A 17,724-nucleotide genomic window follows, 5' to 3' on the forward strand; every position below is an offset into this window, starting at 1 on the left:
TAGGACAGGACTGGTCTCAAGTGGCACTGTAACATTAAATATTAAATAGCTGATTCAAACTGCAGCCAAGAGGAAAATCAGATGACAGTCAAATCCTAAGCCAGAAAATTGAAGAGGAAAGCAATAAAGATTTCTCAATTTATCATACCTGCTATTTTGCACATCTTAGTGAGCTGTGCAAAACTGTCTCTTTCGTCAAATAACTTGCTTAACCACAGTGCAGGAAATATTTACCATTTGCGTGATCGCTCCAGTTTAACTGAACAGCAGTGTCATGCCAAAAAAAAAAAACAAGATTTTTTTTTTAATTAACATTCTTTATATCCATTTGCATCTACCAGGCTTTGCAGAAAAACAGATTACCATCACATAAATCCTGGGAAGCAGCAAATTGGAGCAGTGGGACTATTGCCATCAACCATATTGTCACACTTGTAGCTTTGTATAAGACTAGTTATCAGTAACAGAGATATATAAAGAGTTAGTGGAGGGTACAGACTGTTCAAAGGTGAGTTGCACTTCTATCCAGTTTCTGAACCAATCGAAGGTATGCCATGGAGCTGTCCCGTGCACTAATGGTGTTTCTGATATGGTTTATGTTTGGGTTTTCAGTGTAGAGGTCTCATGATCTAGACACATACAGATGTAGGATTTAATAAAGAGTTAAAATTATTTTAAGAGAGCTTCATTAGGTGAAGGAGATTGTGAGATTGGAACTTGGAGGAGAAATTAAGCAGGAGAGATCTCCGAACATTTGCAAGTGGAAACACATCCATGCGTACCAGGCTGAATGCTGAAATTATGCCACTTGAACTATCAAATTGCCTTACCTTGTTCTATATTGAGTTCTGTCTGGAAAAGTGTTGGAACTCTGATTTTCTCAATTATATAAAAAGCTGATGTCTCAAAAGAAGGTAGCGATTTGTTGCTTTACTCTTCTAGATAATGATGCAGGCTATGAAGTATTACTAGTCATCTACCAATTCCCTAACAAACCTGTGGGATATCACTGCTCACTGCTCGTGTGTGTTAGGGCATTTATTAGGGAAGACAAAACATCCAAAAAGATGGCTCAGAGTAAAACACAGTAACATTTGAATTGTCATGTGCCTGATATAAAAGCAGAGTTTTGTACAACTTAACTGGTGTAAGATCAATGCTTGTGATACAATACAAAAGGTCTTAAATTTAAATCAGTGAGACCATTATATGTTCAAGGTACCAGTAGTCTTATATTTTGGAAGCATTATTTTTTCTGTGGTCTGTCTCCTATTTTTACATTGTTTTTTGCCTAAAAATAATTATTCTCCTGTAGATTTGTTATTGTTTTAGGGGAGAAAGGTTGCTGTTTGTTGGTATTTTTGTTTTTAACTTTAAATGGGAGCTACAATAGACAGTAGACAATGTCACAGATACAAAGTTAATCCAGAAGTTCAGAGTCCATTGGTTTTGGGATCATCCTCCAAATACCTCTCCCTAGACATAACAATATAGACAGAATGTGTACCTCTGGCTACGTCAGGAGCAGCAGTAATTGGATTGAGTCCCCTTGAGTGAATCAGAAATTTGAAGGCTCTGTTTGTGTTTGGGGGAGCAAAAAAATGTAGTGTGAGGGTAGGACATGGACTACTTCAAGTTGCAGTGGGCATGTGGGAAACTTAGCAATGCCTCCCATTTAAAAGAAATTTAAACAATTCAGTACTGTTTAAACTCAGCCTCAGAAATGCTCCTTTGAGCAATCTCACAGTGAACGTACTCTCTACAGCCACAGGCAATCAGTGTCAGCTAGTGATTGCAATAGCCCAGATGCGTGCTTGCCCAATTCAATCTGGCTGGGAATTAAAATGGAGAACAAGCTGCTTGATGGCAGTTAAAGACTTCTCATCTTCTCCAGAACCATGGCCTGCACCTGTGGAGTTCATGTTAGGCTCAGTTTGGCTTTGAACCCAAAGCCTGAGTCCAGAGGTCTGTCAGCAACTGCCAGGAGTTGAGCAGAAGGTGACTGAGAACTGCAAATCTGAACTTTTACCAAAGTGAATTTCCATAGGGAAAAACTTAAGGAGTCTACAGTTTCTCTCAAAATAGTTTTCAGAGCCAGTTTCTTTCACTGCAGACAATGTGGTGAGTCTGTAGCCGGTTGCTAAATGGGGGGCTTTTTAAGATTAGCAGTTTTGAAGTGCATCTTGCATCATTGTTTGTGGCCCTGACTGTAGCAAATCAGTGACAAAAGTATTTCTGTAAATAGCAGCTGCAATTCTGAAAGCAAAATGGCTGTTAAGTTTTTAACATTGTGCATTTATTATGTTTCCTGTTTGCTTGTCAAAAGTCAGTTGAATAACTTTGGATCCTTGCACACCATTGCTGGGCAGCAGGCTCTCGTTTGGCATCTGAGCTGTAAGAGGTGTGCACTGCCAGGGTATGCTGTAAAGCTGCAGGCTCTGCAAGAGTGCTTTTGTTTGCAGCCCAACTGGCCAGTCTTCCTGCAAAAGAAATACAAAAAAGCGAAAACTGCCTCTTCAGCCTTTCTCTTGAGAGAAGCAGCCCCTTTCCTTGGAGAGAAGAACATTTTAAGGACAGAATTTGTCAGTGTGATGAAGGGAACCTGGTTAGACATATGCATGAAATCAGTGAAGTGCTTGCTCAAGTGTGCACTTAAATAGATTTGCAGAATTGAGCATGATAGGATATACCAGATTAGTTGGCAGAGGCTCTCTAACTTTTCCATCATTTTAGTGCTCTGTATCATGCTGAAGCATCTTTAAAATTTCATTAGCAGCTTGAAATTAAAAGGGTTGGGAGATTAAGATACTGCTCTGGATCAGGAATGCACTCATCACATGTTGAATAAGAGCAGTCAGATCTGTTGCTGCACTCCTGAGGGGCTCTAGAGCATTTGTTTTAAGGCTATGTTAGAAAAGGATTTCTGTTTTTGTTACTGAAGAGTCAATTTTTAGCTTGACTCTTCAGTGCAGTGTGTTGCACCCATATTTGAAGCACTGGCTTTGTAAGCACCAGCACAACCTGAAGGATTGCCAGGACGGCCTTATGTAAACAGGTCTGATTTCCCTCATTCTGAGCTTGAACAGACCAGATGCAAGCCTGTTTCAATCTTTACGTCTTATAGGCATGCTAGAGCAGGACTAAAGTGAACCTCAAAAACCCTATTGTGAGCAGACAGATCAAGTCCTCCAAAACATTTGTTCCTTGAGTGCTTTCATGTGGGTTTGCTGGATTTAAATTAACCTAAAAAGTCTTTCAAGCAGCATGCTTTGTGTGTATGTGGGTCATTCCAATTTTCTCTTTATACAACTGACTGGAGGAGTGTTTCAAGTATGAGGGTGAGGGCAAATTCTCACAAAACAGAGCAGCTTCAGCTGTCATCATCTTTCAGATAAATGTGAATTGATGTAGCGGTTGCCCACAGTGGGGTGCTTCACCTAGTGTCCCCTATTGTATTGCTGTAATAGGGCAGTGAGTATTGCTGGGGGGAACAGATCTTAGTATAGATCTTGCCTTGCTTTTCCTCATCTGTTGGGCTCTGCTACTGCTGCTTAAGAGGAATTTGTTACTCTTCCTGTTGGAGACATCCAGCTGTGACCCAAACCCAGTGACCTGGGGATGTTCAGCATGAGCTGATTATGCTTAAGAAGGGCCTTGAAACCAGGACACCAGGATACTTGAAAGGATACTAGAGAGGGTTTATGCCACTGGACACATTTGCCCTTCCCTGGGGTCTGTGGCTATTCAGACTGTGCTCAGGCTAAGGGCTTTTTTGAACTGTGAGAGCTGGAACTAGGACAAATTAAACACCCATCTTAATCAACTACCACTCTGTGAATTCAGTTGGGAATGAGACTTGATAATCTCACACTTAAAATATGGCCTTCACTCCTATGATGTCCTGTGCAGAGAGAAAGAACATTTTGCCTAAGTTCCCAGAATACTAATGTGGTTCGGACACTGGGATATACTGTAAGTGGACTTGAGTCCTACTCATAGCTGTTTGCCTCCACTTGCATCGGTTCATCAGTGGACTGCAGTGAGACCCAAATAGAGAGATGAAGAATTATATGCTGTAGATTGTGAATGATGGATTTCTTTAGAGTGCTTGTTGTAAGAGGATTGAATTGAGAATTCGTCTTGGAGTAATCTTGTTGGACAGCTCTGCATTGCATGAAACATTTGTCTCATACCTTCTGGCCTTGTCTGTATGATTTTGAGTGACTAATGCAGCTTCATAACCTAGTTCCTGTCCCTTTCCTCCCTATCCTTCATCCCAAGTCTTGGAGTATTTTCTGCTACACAAAACAGCTCAAGACAAGATGGTCCTACACAGGAGAACTTTGTGGCTAAAAAACCCTTCAGGAGTGTGTGAAAGTTGTGGTGGAGAACAAAATTGAACCTATGTTTTACGAAGCCTGACAGATGTTCTTACTGCTAGGCTACCGAGTAAAAGGGGCAGCTGAGGAGTGAGAACTGCTCATATGCCGATAATGCATCAACAGAGTTTTAGGTTACTGGCTTCCTGCAGCAAAGTAGGAAACTGAGCAGAGTGCTAATTCAATTTCCGCTATGTTCAGAGGCATAGTGATCTGTACGTGACCTTGTGCAAAGGATTATTGGTGTATCTGCCACTGAATTTCTGACAGCATGTAGCTGACAACTGCAGATAGACTCCTTGCCTTTTTTTTTTTCTTTATTCTGTAGCTGAAGCTGATGGCAGCAACATCCCTTAATTCTGACCATTTGTTGTAGGTATATTTCTTCTGTTTGTACTGCCTCATAAATGTCACTCATTCTGTACACGGCCTTTACTTGATTTAGTTTAATGTGGATTTTGTAGATCTCAGTGTATGTTAATTTGTTGGTAATAAGCGTCCAGTTACATCTTTGTCTTTTTTATTTATTTTATTTTAAAAGAGTTACAAGTATGTCCAGTTGTTAAGGTCATCGGTTTTAACAGCTAATGTGCAACATTTACTAAAATGTTGAACATAGTAACTTAGCTAGTTAGAACAGATATATTCACTTACTGCATAATAATAAATACTGTAATAACTTAAAATTAATTTTCTTTCAAACCTTCTTGTGATCATCTATTTGACCTTGGCCACTGGATGTTTTGCTCTTAACTGCAGCAATAAACTACCTACAATTAGTGGTAAAACAACGTGGGAAACTCCTTGGACTTCTTTGCGTGGGATTGAGATTCCAGTTGGTATACTGAGCTGGCAGAATTTCCCTTTGAAGCCCACAGGAAGGCAGCTAGCAGCCTGGTACAGAGCTGTGGAAAGTCCTTTGTAGCTCAGCTACCACCGGAATTAGCTAATTAAAGATGACAAGCAGGCTGGGGGCCAATTCTGACTTTGTTTTGAATTTTTCTTTATTTCAGTTTGACCAAACAAGAAGTTCGTTGAATAGGTTTTGTGGATGTTGTTTAGCGGGAATATGAAGAGGTTTTTTTACTTACCAATATTACTTATTTTTTTAAGAAGTTTGCACTTTGAGCAGCTTTGTCAATTACCCAGTTCTGAGCCTTTACCTTCTGATGCTCAGTCCAAGAAGACTTGTTTGGCAGGTAGAGAAAAAGAGGAAAGTCAACCAATAGCATATATTATCATATACTTGTATGCATGTGTCACCTTTGTAGCATTCAGACAGCTGGAGCAGGCTAAGAGTCTTTGGGAGTCCCAAATAATACCTGGTGGTTCTTGGCTCTGGGGTTTTTCCAAAACTCCAGGAATTCTCCTGCAGTGCACTCCGTGGCTGTAATACACATCCGTGGCACTGGCAACACTTTGGAAAGTGGGTGGAAAGTTAGACAGGGAAATCAGTGTTTCTGAATTTGCTTGTTTCAGGAAAAGGCCTTTTATTTCCTCTGAGGAGACAGCTGCAGCAAATGTTTCTATCAGAGTCTTCCAGACGTCCGTATAGACTGGAAATCCCTGAAACCCACTATCTAAAACTTGACATATTTTAAATACTTTAGAGTGCCTTTGAACTCCTCTACAGAATATTGCATCTCCCAACAGCAAGCCACAAATGTCCTCAAATATGGTATGCATTTTGCTTGGAGAAATGTGAAATAAAGGTGATAGCGAAAGGATTTTTAAAACAAAAAAAACTCTTTGTGAGGAATCATAACTGCTCACACTTAAGAGTGACAGAAGGGCACTGGGAGTGAGCAGCAATGACATTAGGTTAGACAGTTTTTCCCTCCAAATAGTTTTATTTTCAGCAACAGCCTTCAAACCTTCACTAGATGAGGTATATAACCCTGAAGTTAAATGACAGGTGTCCTAGCAGTAGGACTGACCTAATGAGAAAACTGTTGCCCAGATAAAACCTTCCTTCATATTGTTGTCCTTGCTATTTCTTCCATGTGCACAATCTGAAGATTTCCACCAGCAAAATTAACATTTTTTGTCTCAAAAATATTTTCAGCATGAAAGCTGAAAGCCACGTAGCTAGCGTGAATGAATTCTTGAAGGAATTGGTATTTGTATCGTATCAATTGAATAAATTAATCTCTGCAGTGTTGTGGAGGTTACAGGGTAAGAGAGTTTCTGTTCAGTTGAAGTATCACACTTTAAAATCTCAGTGATGTTCTTATACTCTCCTGTACTCGTCAGAGGACTATTTGTGTATGACACAACTTTCTTTCTAAATACTTGCAAAAGCAGCTTTGAAGAGGAAGGTTTAGATTAACTTTCTTATACATAGGAGCATTTTCAGTTTGAAGCCATTCTGTTGATGTCTGAACATGCTTCAGTGCCCGTTAACCGTAAGCTAATAGTTTTGCTAGTGGAGAGAGAGTCGTAAGTGTTGTAAAATACGTAATTGAAGATGATTCATGCTGTAGTATTGCCTCACACTAAGGAAGCTAGATCTTATCCCGCTATAAGCTTTATGAATAGCACTTCACTGATGTTTCTCAAGCATGTTTGTGTATTCTTTCCAACCCTTGGAGGAAAAAAAAAAACCAAAACCGAAACAGGAATTCCTCTAAGAATTTCCACTGCATGAGGTTTTGATTTTATTTCCTCATACTTCCATTGATTCTTCTTTACTGAGCCAGTAACGGGTCCAAAAGGTAGGAAGATGCTCTGTATGTCTTTTTTTACTGGGGAAGAGAGAAGGACGTAGAGGAAGAGGAGAGGATGATTCTGTATTAAATCTCCTGCTGGTTTCACTCTTATTTCCCATGGCATCTTTATCCTAGCTTCTAATTTGCCTCTATCTGAAAAGAAAAACCTAGAAGCCTAACAATTATTTAATGTGTACTTGGGAAAATGTGGAATCATCTTTATTAAGGAAATTCTTTGGTAGTGGATGTAAACTGTGGATATATGCCTGTATCCATCCCATCTGTCTGTCAAAAATGATCTCCCTAAAACCGTGTGCTGGAGTCTGCTAAGTGAATTTCCAGGTCGTTGTGGATGATGCTTTTTCTCAAGTCTGTATTTGATGTGCAGCATGCTAAAGTCACCTGTTCAAGGCTTAATAAAATTTCTTATTATCATTGTCCTGGTGCCTAGTAACAAGTGAACTTCCCTGCAGTAGTCATGAGAATTGTCCTCTCTCTCCTCCACTGCCCTGCTAGTTTTCATGAAACTTAAAAAATTAATTATCCTTGAAATTTTGTTTTTTCCTGTCACATTTAGGACACTATTTTCAGAGGGCTGGTGGCAGGGTGGGAAAAGCAGGCAGATGAGCACAGTGCTTGATAACAAGTTGTAGAAGACCAGACCAAAATTTTGCTTCAGCTTCTGTTGATGTGAACAGGGTGTAGTGGTTTGGCAGTGCTATAAGAAATCATATGTTAAACTGTAAAATATGTAAACCTGTATCTTACAGTTAATCCCTTGTACCTTTTGCAGGTGGAGATTTACATTTTACCTCTATATATTTACCTATGGAGTGCGGTTCCTGAAAAAGGTAGGCATTTATATTACTATGCTTTCATAAGACATCACAAATTTGTTTCAAGACTTGTATATAATATAAAGCACAAGCATAAAACTCACGTTCACAAAGAATAAAAAATAAAATTTAATTTGCATTTGTGAAATAAATTGCTACTGGCACTGGTAAAGAATATAAGTTCTTATCAATACTTAATGGGGTAAAAACTCCCACAACTGGTGTAGCAACATACCTAGGTTACTTTATTACTTTTAATTCTGAGCATTAAGCTGGCAGTAGGGTTTACCACAATATTAATCTCAATTTCTGTATCATCCTTTATAAATGCCTGTGGCAGAGGTTCCTTTTTATTAAAAAACAAAATCCATTAATGTTTTAGAAAATGCTTTTTATTTGCCTGTTCTTTATCTGACATACTGTGAAAAGAAGTTTCCATGGAGTTTCCCATCAATGCTGTGTTTCTGGTGATATAAGCAGAGAAGGGTGTTGATGGCTTCTAAACACCCTGGTGTAGGTCTGTTAACCCTGCCACAGGTGGTAATATGTATTTATGGTACAAATTATTTTTTACAGCATGACTAGTTCTCAGAGCTTTTCTGTAAGTGAGGCCCTATTTGTATAATTCTGAGAGGTGAAATTAGGGGGAATGTGTGGTCTCAGTGTGCTTACGTAATCTTACAATCTTCGTTTTGGACATGAAGTGGATACAGAAAATGGATCCTGAATGTTTCTGGTACTTTGTAAGTAAAAATAGTATTAAAAAAACCCTCATCATTTTTATGATTCTAATTAATGAGGCTGTCCCAAGCGCCAGGCAAGTTGGTGCCAGTAGGAATGATGATATGCCAGTCCAGAAAGGGCACATCAGAGCCTTCTCAGCTGTTTAGCACCAGTAAGACCCAGGGAAAGTGTGTGCACCAGTCCTCCAAAGAGACGAGCCAATACATAATGTGCAACCCCTCACTGCCTTTTTGAACATTTACAATTTCTGTGCGCTTCATCCATTAACGTGACGTATGGTCATGATACTCTGTTTTCTGCCTTTGATTCCATCCATGTTTGTGGTAGGAAATACAAGAATAGTTTTCATAAGCAATTTTCACAACTTAAATTGTTGGCCTGTGGGTGTGTAGAGAGCATGACTGTGGCTTCATAGGGTTCTGTAATGCATAAGGACACTGAGTCTTTATCTTCTGAATTTCTTTACTTTATTACAGATTATCACAAATAATCACCATTGGTACATTAGCAAGTATCACAAAATGACTACTGCAAAGCATACTTATGATTAAAAAAACAAATCTCTCTCAACACAAAGAATACGTCTGTTCTAGGAAAAACTCTGAATACCAGCATTTCTAAAGAATAAGAAGAGTGCAGTAAATGCATGCTTCATTACAAACCATTGTGAGCTGTTTCTAAAGGCTGAGCTGACATGCAAAGTGTAGGGTGTCTTCCTTCCAGTTCAGCTGAAGTTTGAGAAGGGCTGGCTGATATAGAATGGTTGCTTCAACAAGGTATACCTATACTGTTACTTGCTTAACAAAGATCAGCTGTGTAATTTTGATGTAATTTTAACTTTCAGTATGTTTAATTTTTACAAAAAGAACTTATTCATTATGTAATTGTGTATGTATTGTTAATTACTCATTTTTACACAGTGTTGCAAATGAGTCTGGCAGCATTTTGTGCTATTGTCATTATTCCAGTGTTCTGCTTTGTATACTCGGGTCATTCACATGGAATGTATGCAAATCAACAAAATTATGATTGTGATTGTATTTGTATTTACACCATCTCCCTAGCAACATTGTGTAACTAAGAGGAAGTGCAGGCTTTTTGCTGTTTATCAAAAACCAAACATTTTGCTGCATCCGCTTGAGGGGGGGAATCTGGGTTTGGAAGGAATAAAATCTAGACCCCGGAATCTGGAGGAGTTGCTTATTTCAGAACTTCACTACAATACCAAAATGGATAATGCTTTTTAGTTTGTCTTGGTCTTCTTAATGGAATAATTTCGAAGAAACACTTAATTGATTCCTTAGGAAGCTCATGGGAAAAAAAGTTAAACATAATAAATTCTCTTACAAATTTGATAGAAAGATCTTTCCTTCAAAAAGCTGTTTTTCCTGGAGAGAATGTCAGTGGTGTCGTGCTGTGCTAATGCTACAGTAGAAGTTTGCACCCTTTCAAATAAAAGTTCTGCTTAAGACCATCCCTAGTGTACCTAGTCCAGAAGAGTGATAAGCATGGTGAGTAAGCCCAGGTGCAATGGCTGTCCCAGAACTATCACAGCAACATATGCTGCCTCACTGGGAGAGAGTGAGAAAGAGTAAATACTACAGATGTTCCTGTTTTGAAGAATGGAATATGCCACCAGCATAGCACCACATTGGCAACATTCACATTGGCTTTTAAAACCTAAACTAATGCTTAGTTGATACATAACTTTGGATTGTTGAATAAGATATTGTGATGAAGTAAGTCTTTCAAACATCCATAAGATTATATTTTTTTGAGAAAAACTGCATTTTGTTGCTGTTCAGATGGACAGAATCACTGGATGCTGGTTAGTTTGTCCATTTCTGGATAGCTAAGATGCCTGATTTAAGAAATCTGGTTTTGCCATCTGGAGTGGGAAGTGCTCCTTATTAGTTGCTCTCATGACTTCTGCTCTTATGAGGTACTGCTCTTAGAGAAGTGAACCAACTCAATAGTACAAAAGGCTCTTCCTAAAACACTACACTGAATGCATTGCCTCTTTTATAGTTTCTTTGTTGGCTCTTGAATTGGGAGGCAACAAAATACTCCGACTTCTATATTGTCCTTCCCCCCAACTTGACCTAGTCTCCTTGCAACCTGCCGTTCCTTTGCTTTGCTGCATACATTCCTAACCTGATGGGTACTTTGTTTACATTTGGCTCTCTTAAATGTTCCTTCTTTAATTTAAGGATGAAATTTAGCTTTACCTACAAGACTGGCATGGGGCCCATAAATTACTTAATCATCACTTTGAGTTAGTTTTGAGGTTCTTTGCTTTGCACTGGCTCTTTGCCTAGAGATGAATTTCACCTTTTAGATTCTTTCTCAAAACACTTTTCTCGTAATGGCCCCAGCACATAAATGCTCCTTTATCTTCTGATGTCACCTTCCCTATTTGCTGCATAAAGCAATATCACTGCATCAGTGCAGTATCAGAAGTGTGGGTGTCTGTGTTTCCTTATTCACATCTAACAGCCTAAGGAAGACCTAGTCAGGATACTCCGGCAAACCACCATTCTTGCAGAGAATATCATTAGGTCTTTATGGCTTTGTAAATCTTGACAAGCTTATCTAGCTTTTTGGGAAGATGTGCCCAAGCTTAATAAAGCAATAATTAGTTAGCAGATTTATCAACTCTTTTTTAGTTGTTGAATTGTGATACTGTCAGCATGGTATACATACCAACGTTAATTTATTTTTAGAATGGTAGTAACTAACTGCAGTAAAGTTTTACATTTGCCTGGCTAGAACATCTTGCAAGATGTTTCAGCTTTGATTTTCACTTTCCTATAGAAGCATATGAAAGCTAATAAAGCTGTCATTCAAAGCAATCATAGCTCTCTCTAAAATGCCGTGGCAAACTTGTCTTTGTTACCATCCATAGCGGGAGTTAATGGCTGATCTAGATAAAGAAATTTCTGCACTCACTAAAATAACCTGTAAGTCTTTGTAGTAACACTGCACATGATATGATTTATCAATTCTTTTCCCATGCTATAGTTGCTGAGTACATTGCTGGAGATTTAAAAGCTTTCTTCTCACTGAAAGCTGTATCTCTTTATCAAACTGTTCTCTTGGGTTTTGTCTTTTTTCCCAATAACAGATATATGCTGTTGACTCATAAATAAAGTAACAAAAAAAATTCTTACTTTTGTTGAAATGTATTTTCAAAAAAAATCTCAATTCACAGGGAGAAATGTCTGACAAAAAGCTTTGTCTTCAAAGTTTGCTCTATTGCAACAGAACCTGTCAATCTATATGTTTTAAATACATTTTTATCTTAATGGTGTCTGCAGGACACTTAGATTGGGCCATTTGCTCACTAAAGTTCACCATGAACTCCCGAAAACCTTTTAAGTTGGGAAGGCAGAGGATTTGCAATAGGGTGTCCTGCATGTGTCTGTAGTTGTAGGCCATGGAATCGTGATCACTGACATTGCATATGTTTTTTATCAATGTAAAATGCTCAAAAAAGTGTGCTTCCACCTTCTCTCCCTTCCTCTATCCATATGGACATATGCTTCCCACAGCCTCTGGATTGTAACAGCTGCTTCACACACTCTCTCCTGCATCTTGCCAACTCCACCACTGAACTCTCGAGGCAGTAGACCTTTATGGAGTTTGCGCTGGTCTTGTCCTCAGTGTCCCCTAACTCAAATGGGTGTATGTTGTCAACTTGGTCTTTGTTGTGACATCATGTCACTCATGAAGTGACATTATAAGAATTAATTTCTTTCTTATAAAATGTACTGTTGATGGCATACACCATGTTCTGCTGCTTTGATTGTTTCTTGGGCCTAAAAAAACTACCATTAGTGTCCACCACCTTCAGTCAAGAGGTGATTTTTAACTGCAGGGTGCAGCTGTGTCATTAGTATGTCTTACAAAGGTTTGTAGTATCAAGGAAATACATGTTTCTTCCAAGAATTACTCTCTTCCAAGAGAGAACTAAGTCTGGTAAGAGAATAGGGAAGGCAAGACAGTTGCTCTCTTACTCAAAAATGGAGCACACATAGAAAAATAGCTCACAGCCTTCCAGATACTCAGCCAAACCATTGCATCACTTACAAATTGTATCTTAATAATGTATATATAAGAAACCGACAGACTTCTGTAAAATTTTTCCCATAGTTATTAGTGTTTAATTATTGTATTAGACATTTCTCCCTTCCCCAGCTGTCAGCCTTTTTTTTTCTCCTTTGCATCAAAATAAGTAAATTAATATTACATAGCTGGTTTAATTTTATAGGGGGTTTGCTGTCATTGTCTCTAACTAGTGAAGTAATTAATGACATGTCAGTGTTAAAGCATCTCAAATATTAAATTGTTTCCTCGGTCTTGGTTTCTTTTTAAATGTTCCATATAAATTCTTAATTCTTGCTTTTTCAAATCCTCTCTAATGTAATGATTGCAACTGTAGCTATCTCAGGCATATTACCATGTGGTGTAATAGTGGGATGAGTTCTGCTCATCTTTGATTCTGCTTCGCAAGAATCTCTCATTTTTTAAGTGAAATGTATGTTTGTCTCTTTTTCCAAACCAGAGCTTTCAATTAGATGAAAATGAACTGTTAACTTTCTTAGGTAATGAAAACAGATGTTGGGAGATTGATGGGTTTGTCAGTCCACCCCAGCACCCCATAGCAATGTGTGTTTCAGGACATGCCTTGCAGTATGGTGGCTAATGCACTGAGGGGGTGAAATAGGTGATCATAATTAGGATTTGAAATCACCTCTGTTGTTTCTGATCCCTTGTGAGAAGAAACAATTGATGTAAATGTAGGTTAGAGTTCAAACCGATTCATTTTTCACCTCAAATATTACCATTTTCAAGGGCAGATTTGATCATGAATATTCTTCTATGTGAAGAAACAGACTGAAACACAACTTTCAAAGAGAAGATGACGCTTTCTTTCATTACTCACTGCCAACTCCATTACTCACTGCTTTCCACAGCAGATTTAAATGATTTTTAAATGAATTGGGGCCAAAGAGTAAGTGGCCCACAAAATTCTTTAATGCAAAGCATTCACTTTCCCATATGCTCCTATTGTCCCCATTCTTGGCAAAATAGCGAATATGACCATCCTGTCTTGATTTTAAAGCTTCTAAAAGAGATGTTAGGTCAAGCCTCACAACTTTTTGGTAACATGGAACGAAGCAAATCCTTTTACCTAAGTGCTTCAATGCTTCATCTGAAATGAAGCCCAAATAGAAATAGGTTTGTATTTCTTTTACAACACCCAGAGACTGACTCCAGAGTAAATGTTTATTTTGATTTTTTTTCTTCTTTTTATTTCTCTGTTTCACACTTTACTTGTCATTTACAGGTATAAAAACGGAGTGTGGGGTTTGCTTTTAGTTTTACTTATTTCCATGGTTCTTATTGTTACATTAAGTGGTGAAAAAGGCGAATTTAATTTGTTCCATGTGATGTATAGATATATATTCATACAAGATAAAAACTGTAAAAGCCTAGCATTAGGGGATCTTGAATGTAGAACTTACAAGTTCTATATTTACTCTTTTGTAGCCTAACAGTAAAGACAGTGATAAGAAATCATTGTCTATCAAACTAGAATTTGGGGGGGGTGGAAGGTATTGTGTACCAGAGCCCTAGTAGTGTTGGGAAAATTTTCATCTTCGTAGGTAATGCATGACAAGATAGCGCTAGTTAGTGGCTTAGAAGACCTGTGTCCAAATCAGTCTGGGATGTAATAACGTGGACTCTTACACAGAGGTCTTTGGCCTCAAGTGCCATCATTGCTGTGAAATACGATTATGAAAATACGATATGGCCCTAAGTCTTTATCATGATAATAAATATACTACAGCATTCTTTGTATCTTTGTAAATATCTAATATTTGAAGTGTAAAAGATAACTGACCAATTATATTTCCACTCTGATCGTGTATATGCAAATTCTTCCCCTTTCTGACTGCAGCTGAGATTTTTCAGCACTTCCATTTATTTAATTTGCATATCTACAAAACACTTCCTTGCAGAGCACCACACCAGTATTGATGCCAACAAGACATTAAGTCCAGTGGCATTAAACTTACTGTTTTGCTTATCACTAACACAGGAACAAGATAAGGTTTTTGTTTTCTTCAGTAATATTTGCAATTACATCAGTAATGGCTTGGATCATTAAGAGTTAATGGTCTGATTGTGCTCTCATTAAATGAAAAAAAAATAGCATTTGCTTCAGTGATAAACAGAGTAAGAATTTCAGGATTGGATTATTGCTTGCTTGTTGATCCTTGGTGCTGAGCAGTATCTGTAAAATGCTGTAGAATAAGAAAACTTTACAAACATCTGGAAGAAAAACTTCCAGGTGACATATGGTGGCTTTTCACATTCAGTTTCTTTCCTTTAATTGCCCATGAGAATTACAAATTCACAGAAGAAAGAAAGAGCATGAATTCCCTGCAGTGAGAGTCTTCTGAAGACTAAATTGAGACTTAGGAACCTAAAACTGAGTGTACGTATTCTACTGGGAAAAGGACCATCTGCCTGGATAAACAAATAACTTGTGACTTGCTCGTTTTCAAATTTAGAGTTGAAGTAAGACTGATGATATGAGGATGCTGTGGCTATGTTTAAAAAAATGCCAGGTGCAACAACACATACTGTATGTATGTGGCTGCTAGAATGTCAGTTCTGCATCTCCCTTCCTAAGGAGTCATCCCATACAACAGAACTGTCTGCCATGCAATTGCAATTGCTGGTGATGCAGATAGATTGCAAAACAATAGGAAAAACATACTGAAGTGTAAATTTGACTCCCAAAACCTACTCAAGTAGCATAAATGTATGGAAGGCACCTAGAAAAATAGTAGTGTAGTAAGGAGGGAAAAAAAAAACCGAGAGGCAGAGCTTCACTTATGTTGTTATGAAAATACCTCTTTCTTGAAACTATAGAATGTTTCAGAAGAAGAAAATCGACTGCTTGTCCTTGTGTGTGCACTAGCTGCTGAGCTAGCCAATTACTGTGGGACAGCAGAAGATGTTCTGTTAGTGTCCTACAGTTTTCTATGTGTGCTTGGAGAGAACCTGGTTTCCTAACACTTTTTTGTGAATGAGGGTGCTTTGTTCTGCTGCTTAGCTGAGTTGGCATGTTTTTTGCCTCTTTTTGGAATAAAATAGCAACAATGATATATACAGATGTTACAGCCCTGGGAGAGTAGTATAGCATTTGCAAATGCCATTTTGGATTACTTATAGTCAAGAATTTTAGAGCCTAAAGTCAAACCATATTCATTTGAAATACAAAAAGAGAACTTGTTACTCCATTGTGTGGTGACTGGGTTTTGACATCGTTTCTGTATTGCACTTCATCTCTATCTCTTGATTATTGAGATTGTTAATCTTGGAGGAAGTAAATAGTTGTAGATATGCATAGCAACTTCAAAGAATTGTTGTATTTGGGGAAACAGGCATCTCAAGATTGTGAGTTCATATCCCTTTGGGAAATAAGACCTGGACACAGGAACAATGGGATGTTTACCTGAAATGGAGTCTCATTTGCCATTCTTGGTTTGGAGTTTTCCTGCTATTTCTCTTTCTGTCAATTTTGCAGCTACTTTGGTGTTCAACTGTTTAATAGCTTCACTGTATGCTGTGTCTTGCATCTCTTTCACTGATATATCTTCTTCAGTTTTCTTCACTGAAGGTCTGTTCTGGTTGTGATCATATGTTCAGATGTCATCAAATACATCTCCGTTTATTTTAGCTGTTAAAAGAAAAATCAGAAACAGTAGTATACACATCATCATTAAATTAAATGTGTGTCTCAGTTTCTGGTCACTAAGCTGATAAGTTGGTGATGGTTTATTTTAGTCAGGTTCAGGACCTAATTAAAACACAACTGCTGTCACTCTGTTTGCTCTGGTTAGTCATAGTAAGATGTTCTTAAGGACCTCCAAGAGGTGGTGGGCTCTTAGTTTGTCCAAAATAGTGTTGCAGCGCAGATGCTCCTGGAAAGTTACTGGAAATTGAGGAGTTGCTATTAGTGTAAAATTGCTACAGCACTTCTGTGTGCATTTATGTTATTTAATCTTCTTTCCTTTAAATAGAAACTTTACTTAAAAAGACAAGTGGATGAAAACCACACACTGCTGGTGTTATTCCAAAGTTATTTACATTGTTGGAAAATTACAGTTGAATTGAGTCTCTTTAACAATTTTAAAGAGCAAGTATATGTTATCTCTATTATGAAAGACATATTTCATTGTACTCTCTTCACCTGTTTCTTTCTCAGCCATATAGGGTCTCAGCGGGCTTGTGGGCTGCTCAGCATACATTATAAATGATTTCCTACACTGACTCAGTAAGGTAGCTTAATTCAGTCACAAATTATCTAATACACAAGGAAGGTTCTAGTTTCACAGTTTTATGTAAGTCTATTTTGACACTGGGGCTGTTTTTTTCTTAATTGTTCTTCTTAGAGCTAAGTTGTATGTCCATGGAGCAGTGGGAAGGTACAGGTTTGATTGGTTACTTGTTTGTTTGTCTGTTTTCCTGACCTAGTTTATGTAGCCTTGCAAAGACTGATCTGACCTTGGAAAGCCCACCATGAGAGAGATCACTGATAGTTTTCTGCATGCTGTACAGCATTTGTTTTCTGACCTCTCTATGCCAAGAATGCCCATGGGAAACATCATCGATTATCTGAAGATGAGTAGCTGGGAGGGGATACAGCTTTATCACTGAAGTTTCCATGGAAAGGCTGGTTTGTCATAGTGGCCAGTTTCCCTGTGGTCAGTTCTTCTTTTTTTTTTGTACAATTCAGGGCTTGTTGGGCACTGGGAGTGGACTGTTCTGGGAAGAAACTAAATTTTACATAATGTTATATAGTCTTCCCTTTCCCATATACTCCTCAGCTACCTCATAGGTCAGTATTTCCTACTTTCATCTTTCCTTGTCAGATCACTACACTGCTTTTCCTCACTTCTTAAAACTGACTTTATTAGTTTGGGGAGTGGATTTGGGAATTTTGTAAGTGTGCAAGTTAGGTATGTTCCTGTGGACTAC

General features: G+C 38.2%; 1 protein-coding gene across 5 annotated transcripts in view; it reads left to right on the forward strand.

Annotated features, from left to right (window-relative positions):
• CERS6 (ceramide synthase 6) overlaps positions 1–17,724 on the forward strand; it is a 120,391-nt gene that overhangs the window by 53,129 nt on the left and 49,538 nt on the right. For all 5 annotated transcript variants that reach the window (XM_057423794.1, XM_057423795.1, XM_057423798.1 and 2 more), the window contains one exon: positions 7,881–7,938. In XM_057423794.1, coding sequence (XP_057279777.1) covers positions 7,881–7,938 — 58 coding nt within the window. The remainder of the gene's footprint in view (positions 1–7,880; positions 7,939–17,724) is intronic.

Source organism: Pezoporus wallicus, unplaced genomic scaffold (genome assembly GCF_028554395.1).
Source record: "Pezoporus wallicus isolate ANWC-B61680 ecotype Strahan unplaced genomic scaffold, APGP_CSIRO_Pwel_v1 contig_1181, whole genome shotgun sequence".
Classification (NCBI taxonomy): Eukaryota; Metazoa; Chordata; class Aves; order Psittaciformes; family Psittacidae; genus Pezoporus; species Pezoporus wallicus.